The sequence below is a fragment of the Pan paniscus genome, chromosome 2, assembly GCF_029289425.2.
Source record: "Pan paniscus chromosome 2, NHGRI_mPanPan1-v2.0_pri, whole genome shotgun sequence".
Lineage (NCBI taxonomy): Eukaryota > Metazoa > Chordata > Mammalia > Primates > Hominidae > Pan > Pan paniscus.
In genome coordinates, this window is record NC_085926.1 from 9,704,700 (window position 1) to 9,714,504 (window position 9,805).

The window sequence follows — 9,805 nt, forward strand, 5'->3', positions numbered from 1 at the left end:
GTAAGTGGGTGGCAATCCTGGAACCAATTCCCTGCAGAGAAAAAGGAATAATAAGGAACAACTGTATATGGAAAAGCCTAGTGGAAAATCTGTCTTCAGGTGCAGCCTGATCAAGGTTCCAGCTCTATTTCCCCGTAGTTTGTTCCCGTTGCCTCCTTCTGCATGTTAGCTTTGTTCTCTGGCCAGCTTCCCTAATGGTGGCATAATGGCTGACAGCACCTCCCAGGATGACACGCTGTTTCCTTTCTCACATCCAGAGTCAGATGAGAGCCTCTTTTTTCAGTTATAGGTAGAAGCTGTGTGCTTTACTCCCGTTGGAGGTTACGTGGTGGTCCATGAACCAATTTCTGAGTCACCCACCCCTTATCAGGAAGAAAGATGAGTATATGATCAGCAAGGGCTTTGGTCAGACCTGGGTTTCCGTCGTAGCTTTGCAGTCCTAGCTGTCTGACTTGGAAAAATCACTTCCCTTCTGAGCTCAGTTATTTTATCCTGTTTTTAAAGGGGGAAAAATGAGTCAGGCCCCCCGTAAGTTTGGGTTAAAATGAAATAATGGGTTGGGCATGGTGGCTCATGCCTGTAATCCAGCACTTTGGGAGGCCAAGGTCAGAGAATCGTTTGAACCCAGGAATTCAAGACTAGGCTGAGCACCATAGTGAGACCTTGCCAATACAAAAGATAGATTAGATAGATAGATTGGATGGATGGATGGATGGATGGATTGGGATGGACTGGGATGGACTGGGATGGATGGAGTAAATACTCATAGTAGATACCTTTTCACGAATGCTCAGTAAACTGTAGCTGTGGTTAAGGACTTGGCCTTATCAGTCATTTGTCCGAGAGCCTGTAGGCTCTGTCATGGCACTAGGCAGCTGCGTAAAAGGCCAGGCCCCCATCCCGACCTGTGTATTCTTGCCTGGGTTGAGCCAGCTCGGTTTGTGTGAGTATTCTCGTACCCCCTTCCAGAAAGGACTAGCTAAAAGACACCTGCTCTGAGTTGGCCATCAGCAGGGCATCTGGGGAGTTGGGAGCCGGTAGGAACTGCAGCTCTGGGTGCTGTGAAGAGGGCCCTGAGCCACATCCAACTAAGGAAGTGAAATGTTGCTGAGCTCCCACCCTCCTAGGCAGAGGTCTGAGCCGCTGGGATGTGGACAGGTGACCTCTGAAGCGTTGTCAGCTCCGCCACCATCCAGTTTGAGGGTTGCTTGGTCCCATGTTCTCTCCAGTCCTGTAGTGGGAGAGCAGAGGGGGTGGAGCTTGGATCCCTCTGTTTCCTGCTCAGGGCAAAAGACTTTGGGCTCTTGTTGAAGCTGGTTAAGTTACCTGTGTTCTTAGACTGACTGGAAGGCTTTTCCTCCCTTCTCAGTATGTGGGCACAGGTCCTTACTCCCGGTGACATGACGCACTGTAGGTGTCCCCTGCAGCCAGCTAATCCATGGTGGTATTTGTGAACACCTTCCTGCTTAGCATGGCCCTTTGCTCTCAACCCCAGGAGCTGAATGGTCACTTTGTAGCCCTTCCTTTGACAAAGGCCTCACGTAGGAAGACTCCTTTGTAGCCAGTGTGCTCACTCTTGAAAAATCCCAGAGTCTGCAGAAGATGGCTGCTTGCTGAGAGATGCTTCTGTCCCCTGGGATCACACACCCTGCTGCTGTCTGTGCTGCCTAATCCATCCGACAGCTGCTGTAAGTGCGGTTCTTGGCCGGTGTTACCTGCTGAGACATGGGGGAAGTAAAGGGAAGTGACAAGCCCAGGGGACCTGGAATCCTTGAGGGGAGCCAGTCAGTAACTCCATCCCATTGGTCATGTTTCCCTTGCCAGTGTTACTCTTTGGCTCTTGGGGAGTGGCTTTGGGGCCTGAGAAACTTCCCCATGCTCCCAGCCCCAGCTGTGCCTCAACCTAGTCAGCATCCCTTCCATTCCCTCAACATTCTTGTTTTTAGCTGTTGTTTTCCCACAAGCTGCTAAAACTGGAAAAGATTCTACCCTGCAGCTTGAACAATAGATGAGATTTGTGGAGCTAGGATGCGTCTCAGGGTTGTGCCGGCTGAAGGCCTGGTGTGACCTGGAGGAGGCACAGGGCAGGCTGCTCCTGGGGAGCTGTCTCTTTGATTTACAGACTGCCTGAGCCCAAGTTTCTCCATCTAGAAACAAGGAAGCCCTGCTCTGTCGGGCCCTAGGGGCTTCCATCAGGTGACAGACCATATCCCGTTCTCATCCCTAATGCTGCCATCACGCACCTTCTAGAGTTTAGCAGGAATGATGAATGTGACAAGTCTGTATGTTGTAGGGGGTTCCGATTTATGGCAGCCTTAACATAGAAAACCATCTGTTTTCCCTGGTCCCAAGGTGGTTCTGTTTCAGGACAAATGTGTAATCATTCTTGGTTTTAAAAATCTCTTCTCAGCCGGGCGCACTGGCTCACGCCTGTAATCCCAGCACTTTGGGAGGCTGAGGCAGGCGGATCAACAGAGATCAGGAGTTCAAGACCAGCCTGGCCAACATGGTGAAACCCTATCTCTACTAAAAATAGACACAAAAAAATTAGCCAGGCATGGTGGCGGGCGTCTGTAATCCTAGCTACTTGGGATTACAGTTGGGAGGCTGAGGAGAATTGCTTGAACCCAGGAGGCAGAGGTTGCAGTGAGCTGAGATCACGCCACTGCACTCCAGCCTGGGCGACAAGAGCAGGGAAAAACAAAAACAGAAACCTCTTCTCACACTGTCTAGCTGTGATACCTCAGGCAGGTGTCTTCACCTGTCTTACAGATGGGGATGGTTAAGGATTGCCAGAGTTGCAGTGCCTGGCTGGCTGCACTCCAGTGGCAGCTGCTTGGGGATAAGACTAGCACGGTGACCAGTCGGGCTGTCACCTCAGACTAGGAGCCCTTGGCATCAGCCAGCTGGGGGAGCCAAAGGCAGTGAACATTTTTCTCCACCCCCAGTCCCTGCTCTTCATTCCTGTTTCTGGATCCCTACTGGAATACCTCCTGCTGTTTTTGGATGAAAGAATAAAGGGTCAAGCATCAAAGATGATGTCCTTCTGGGGACTGGGACCTGGGGTAGCAGGTGGAAGGGCCTTGTTTGATGTCTCCCTATTGCCTCCCCCACCCACACTGGCTGGACTACTGCCCAGGACAGAAGAGGGGGTTGGCTGTGAGTGGGGAGGAGGTGGAAGCAGTAGATTCCCAGCACAACTTTCTTCCTCCCACCCCCCAAACCTCCATCTGAAGAAGGCCTGATGAAGCTGTCAGGCTGCCTGCCCGATTCATCCCTTCCCTCTGGGCATAGCCACTGAGTCTGCTGGGCTGATGCTTCTGAATACAAACTATGGCACCTGGAAGGCACTGCAGAGAAAGGGGGGACCTCAGGGCTCCCATTCCATCACTCTTCAGTCTAGGTCATACCCTCCACAATCCCCAAGAGGCCCGTACTGTCTCTTCTGATGGGACTCCTGGGTTCTGTGTTGCCCACCCTGCAAATCTGCATGCCAGCAAGTATGGGTGACCCGGCTGGCTGCTGGGTCACCTTCATTTGGGTGCTAGCCTTGCTGCCTTCCTTTGGTGCTGTTGAGATTGTCCTTGCCGTGTTCACTCCCAGCGCAGGCATGCCCTGGCCCCAGGCTGTGGCTCCGATTCACTCTTACTGCCATGCTTTGTTCTCATTTTTTGCTTCCACAGTAAGTCTGCACAAAATACTGTCCTCACAGCTGAGCTTACCTGGTGATCTATTCTTTTTTCTCGGTCACTACTTGTCCAGCTTTTTTTTTTAGACTTTTGGAGACAGTGATTGACAAGAGAACCTAGCAGCCAGGGCTGCGCTAGTCCCCCAGCCCCCTCCAGATCCTGTGTCAGGCATATGACTGACTGCATCCTCTCCCCTCTCTCTCCTCTCTGCCCCAGATCAGTGGACCATCCCCTGCCCGGATCCTCCCTCTCCACAGACTATGGCAGCTGGCAGATGGTAACGGGCTGTGGCAGTATTCAGGAGCGGGCTGTCCTGCACACAGACTCCTCTCTCCCTTTCAGCTTCCCGGATGAGTTCCCTAACAGTTGTCTGTAAGTGTCTTGCTTGAGAAGGCAGGATGCTCCCCTGCCCATGCAAAAAGCTGGTGAGCAGTCAGGAGTGCTGGGTAGGAATGAGGCTGGTGCTCAGGAGCTGGCCTGGCCTCCTGCCCTCCCCTCTCTCAGCTGCTGGACCCGAGGTATGAAGGAGGCCTGTGGCTGGTCAGGAAGTGCACTGGTTTGTGTGTTCACTGTGCAGCCTCTAAAACCCATCCACTGGTGTCTCAGGTGCACCCAAAGGGAAAGCTGCTGGACTGTAACTATAGAAGATTCTATTTCTGTATAAGCCTTTGCCTGACATGAGAATCGTTTGAAGGCAGAACAGTGGGATAGTGAAGGTAGGTGTATGGTGGAGGCCAGAGCCAGAGTGGTGCTGGGTTAGCCCGAAGCTTTGCTCCTGAGCAGAACCTAGGGTTACTTGCTGTCTCTACCCGCCTTGTCTTCTGTTTTTGCCTCTGGGCAGGAATAAGAATTGGATGGGGATTCTAGATCCCACACCTACAAAACCCTGAGTTTCCAGCCCTTAACAGTGTGTCCACCTGACTGGAGCAGCTGCCTCTGGGGAAACCACCTGCCCCTGGCCTGTTCTGCCGCTTCATGGATGTCAGGCAGGAGAAAGCCTCTGGTGGCCGGGGGAGCAAGCCCTGCTCCTCAGCTGTGGTGCCTGAGGGCCTCTCAGCAAGGCTTCCATACCATGGGCTGGATGAATGGCACATGCTGGGGCCTTACCACCAGCACCGCAATCCAGCTCATCCCCCCACCCCTGTTGGCAGGTGGGAGGCAGGGTGCCTTGGGGAGTTGGGAAGGGAAAGGGGGCCCTGGATCCTAGCTGAGGGCAGTCAGGAGCCAGTCAGACCTTGAAATTCCAGGATGGCACAGGTCCTGGCTCTGCAGCTGTGAAGTCATCAAAGAGCTTCTGAGGTCACTGTGCCTGGCACAGCCTCCTCTGCAGCCAGCCCCTAGGCTAGAAACAAGATCTTAGATGTTTGAAGGCTTAAAAAAAAAAAATTGCAGGACGGGCATGGTGGCTCACGCCTGTAATCCCAGCACTTAGGGAGGCCAAGGCGGGCGGATCGCATAAGGTTGGGAGTTCGAGACCAACCTGACCAACATGGAGAAACCCCGGCTCTACTAAAAATACAAAATTAGCTGGGCGAGGTGGTGAATGCCTATTAGTAATCCCAGCTACTCGGGAGGCTGAGGCAGGAGAATCGTTTGAACCTGGGAAGCGGAGGTTGCCGTGAGCCGAGATCATGCCATTGCACTCCAGCCTGGGCAACGAGCGAAACTCTCTCTCAAAAAAAAAAAAAAAAAAAAAAAAATTGCACCTTTCTGTAAAGACTTCCTACTCCAGCCCCATTTGCCCAAGAGCCATCTCTGAAGGAAGCACAGATATCCCTGCTTGATAGCACCCCTCACTTACCTGGGGTTAGCCACTGAAACAGGCAACTCCAGCCCCAGATCACCCACCCTAGAACCTACAATTTAGGCCCCAGGCAGCACTCTAAGCTGCTAGCCAAGCCTTTAGTTCTGGGAGGTTCTCAGAGGAGGGCTGGATTCCGTATGATCTCAAGGCCTGCAAGACTGTGGGATGTGGTCAGAGTTGATTCCTGTGAAGCCGTGCAGCATGTGGGTTCAGCACTTGGGCTTTGTTATCAGAAAAACTTAAGGCCAAATCCTAGCTGCTCTATTCACCAGCTGTATCTTCAAGTGTCAGCCTTGCCTTTTCTGAGCCTGTTAGCTCATCTCTCAAGAAGGAATGGCACTGTAGTACCTCCCTTGCCTGGTGTGTGTCCTTAAATGGGTCACATAACCTCTCCTCTTTTCTCATCTCTCAGTAGGTGGTGGTCTCTGTCCCTTTCACCTCTCAGAAATGGGCAGCCATGGCAGGGGGGTGGGGCAGGGCAGTGAGAATGCTCATGTATGGATCTTTGGATGTTCCCTGTGAGTGTAAACTCTTGGTCTGTTTCTCCCTCGTATGCTATAAGGAGAAGCTAAGGCAAGCATGCATGGCCTTTGGCCTGTGTGAAATTAGAAAGTAAAAAGATCTCAGGCCATGCTTCTCCCCCAGTTGCCAGGAGAGACTTCAGGATTGTTGATGGTAGTACATGAATCCAGTCTCAGCTCCATGTTCTTAGTGCTGCTGCAGGAGTGATTTGACTTTTCTTTGCCCCAGAGCCTACTGCTTCCATCTCTCACATTTCACTCCCACCGCTCTGCTTTCCCTAGAGTCCTGTCTATCTCCCCCCATACTTACCTCAGGACTGTCATTTATCCTCAGACATCCCTCTGCTCCCACAAGCCCTGGGTACAAGTCATTGAGCCGTTGGGATTGGGTTCACTTCAGCTGCCTCTGACAGATTTCCAGGGAGGGACTGTCCAGGGATTGGTTTCTTGAGGGCAGATTTGGAGCAAGATTAGTAGGCATGGCTGGTCTTAGTATTTAGGTGTATGGGAATGTGAGGGCTCTTCTCATGTAAGTCTGTGACCCCTAGAGAGGGCCCTCCAGGGACCCATCGGGGGAACACCATGTGAGTACCTGAACTTTGAGTCCAGAGTCCATGGGCCTCTTCTATTAAAGGCCCTTGGGGATGTCACACAGCCTCATGTGGAGTCATGCTTTGATAAGCCTGAGTTGTGCGCACTTGTTTCCCTTCTTGACTTGTAATTTCAGGGTAAGGAAAGAAGAGGGGCTTTCATCTGTGATCAGAGCCTACAGAGGCCAAGAGAGGAATGGGGAATAGAATCAGAACACAGATCTTTCTGGAAAAGCCAGCACCCTTTCAGCTGTTTACCTGGGAACCACAGTGACTGAAGATGTAGCTAAAGCCCTAGAGGTTTCCAGTGGGGAACCCTGGCCTCAACCCAGCAGACAGTGGGTTCTTCCAGGGCAATAGCTTCCTCCTAAGATGCGTCATGTCTAGGCCTCAAGGCTGGGGCCTTTTTTTTCTTTTTTTTTTTTTTTAGACACAGTCTCACTCTGTTGCCCAGGCTGGAGTGCAGTGGTGCAATCTGGCTCACTGTGACCTCTGCCTCCCGGGATCAAGCGATTCTCCTGCCTTCAGCCTCCCAAGTAGCTGGGATTACAGGCATATGCCACCATGTCCAGTGAATTTTTATATTTTCAGTAGAGACAGGGTTTTGCCATGTTGGCCAAGCTAGTCTCGAACTCCTGACCTGCCTCGGCCTCCCAAAGTGCTGGGATTACAGGCGTGAGCCACCACGCCCGGCCAAGGCTGAGGACTTTCAACAGCTGCAGCGTGCTGCCAGATTTCAGGGGCCTCCGTACTGTTAGGTATAAGACTTCATGCCTCAGCTTGCTCTTCCTGAGGAGTGGAAGCAGAGAGCTGTTGGGGCAAATTCCCTCCTGCTTAGCTACCCTCCTTCCCAGTGATCGCAAAGATAGTTATTTTCACAACAGGTCAGGTCAGGCCAGGCACAGTTGCTCACGCCTGTAATCCCAGTACTGTGGGAGGCCAAGGCAGGCGGATCAGTTGAGTCCAGGAGTTTGAGACCAGCCTGGGCAACATGGTAAAACCCCATCATGGTGGCATGTGCCTGTAGTCCCAGCTACTTGAGGGGCTGAGGTGGGAGGATGGCTTGTGCCTGGGAGGTTGAGGCTACAGTGAGCGCTGATTGTGTCACTGCATTCCAGCCTGGGCAATAGAGTGAGACCTTGTCTCAAGAAAAAAAAGAAAAAAGGTTAGTGTCCCAGTAAAAGCTCCTGCTCTAGGTGGGAACAGTAGCCTGAGGGCTTAGAGGAATGGTTTAACGGAAAACAGGGCCAGATATTTGGGGCCTGAACCACAAGGATAGCATGGCCGTAGGACAGACACTGGCCTTGTACAGTCAGAAGAAGCACAAGGACAGGTGGTATGGAGGGAGGATGAGGATACTGGGTCCTGTCCCAGGGTAATGTCTTTGTTCTTCCTTTTTCCCTCCCCATAGGCTTGCAGCCCTGAGTGATCGAGAGACTCGGCTGCAGGAGGTGCGCTCAGCCTTCTTGGCTGCGTACAGCAGCACAGTGGGGCTTCGGGCAGTAGCCCCCAGTCCTTCCGGTGCCATCGGGGGCCTGCTGGAGCAATTTGCCCGTGGTGTTGGACTCCGGGGCATCAGCAGCAATGCCTTGTGAAGAAGCCAGCCCATGACATTTTCCTGCTCCTCTCTCAGCTGAGCCCTTAGCAGAATCAAAGCCATGCCTGGCCGAAGGGGTACTTCCAGGTCAGGGGAAATTTCAGTCCCCCATCTCCATCATGTACATGGCAGCCCCAAAGCTGAGCAAGGCCAAAGACAGGGTTTTCCAACCCCCAGCCTCTTGACTGGTGACCACCACCCCTTCTTGTCACTGTCTCCCACCCACCCCATCTTTGCTGGGATTCCCATCAACTCTCAGAACTGTGTGGGGTTTCCCTGGGGCCTTGTGGAAGCCATGACTTCACAAAGACCCTACCTGTCAATTCTTGTTTCTGGGGAGGAGGGATCACCTGCACTGAGAATGAGGCAGTTTGACACAGATCACAAAATAAAATCAAAGTCTTTTTGAATAGCCACTCTTGTGTCATCATTTGGTTATTGTCTTTGTGGAGCTACTAGGAAGGTTCTCATTGTCCTTCCTTGTGCTGGACAAGGGGTGTTTAAGTGGAGGGCAGGTGAAACAGGAAGAGAACTGGCGACAGGTATACCTCTCCACTCATGAGCCATGGTAGTCCCTGCAGTGGGGACAACACTCAAGACTGTTGAGAGTAGTGGTTCTCGGGCCTAAGCAGGTCCTAGTCACCTAGAGAGCCTGATTAGCTGTGCACATTCCCAGGGCTGCCTGAGCTTTAGCCTTAGGGTTGCTAAGGAAGTTGCCTGGGAATTAGGAGCTGGAGGATCTTCATTTTTTTCAGATTTTTTGAGATGGAGTCTCACTGTCACCCAAGCTGGAGTGCAATGGCACAATCTTGGCTCACTGCAACCCCTGCCTCCTGGGTTCAAGCGATCCTCCTGCCTCAGTCTCCTGAGTAGCTACGTGAACGTGCCACCATCCCCAGCTAATTTTTGTATTTTTAGTAGAGATGGGGTTTCACCATGTTGGCCAGGCCAGTCTCAAACTCCTCAGCTCAAGTGATCTGCCTGCCTCGGCCTCCTAAAGTGCTGGGATTACAGGCATGAGCCACCGTACCTGACCAGGATCTTCATCTTTAACAAGTTCTGTAGGCAGCAGGGTCCTGGTACGGGTGACCTGCATCCCCTACCTTGAGCCCTGCCTATGGAGGAAGGACTGGCTTCTGAAGCTTTAGAGATAGCAATTGGTGTGCATGTGTGGTGGGTGAGAGCCTGGCTGACCACCACCCTCTTCTACAGTGTAACCTACAGTAGATTGCGTCATGAGAGTGTGTCCACATCTGTAATGCCATGAAAGTCGTGAGGGTTAAAAGGCATGGGCAGACAGCTTTGCACGGTGCTCAACAGCCACCATTTACTGTCATCAGTGTGAATACCCAGAGGACAAATCATAAATACCAGTGAATGTTTATTGAGCACTTGCTGTGTGCTAAGTGTTTTCCTTGGGTTATCTCAGTAAAATTTTACAGCACCTAAAGTAGCTGCTGTTAAGGGCCTTTCTAACGGCCTTTCACGGTTGAGCCACAGAGATGTTGAGTAACTTGTCCAAGGTCACACAGCTAATAAGAGATGTACTTTTCCTATTCAGAGACCTAGGCAGGCTGGGAGTGGGAAAAGACAGAAACACAAAG

The 9,805-nt window shown here is 52.0% G+C and overlaps 1 protein-coding gene across 4 annotated transcripts in view; it reads left to right on the top strand.

Annotated features, from left to right (window-relative positions):
* MTMR14 (myotubularin related protein 14) overlaps positions 1 to 8,617 on the top strand; it is a 52,975-nt gene extending 44,358 nt beyond the window's left edge. For 2 of the 4 annotated variants that reach the window (XM_003814233.5, XM_055110929.1), the window contains 2 exons: positions 3,906 to 4,061; positions 8,016 to 8,617. In XM_003814233.5, coding sequence (XP_003814281.1) covers positions 3,906 to 4,061; positions 8,016 to 8,199 — 340 coding nt within the window. In that variant the 3' untranslated portion in view covers positions 8,200 to 8,617. The remainder of the gene's footprint in view (positions 1 to 3,905; positions 4,062 to 8,015) is intronic. The other 2 variants (XM_003814234.5, XM_003814235.5) reach the window with 1 other exon arrangement.
* Positions 8,618 to 9,805: the final 1,188 nt, after the last annotated feature.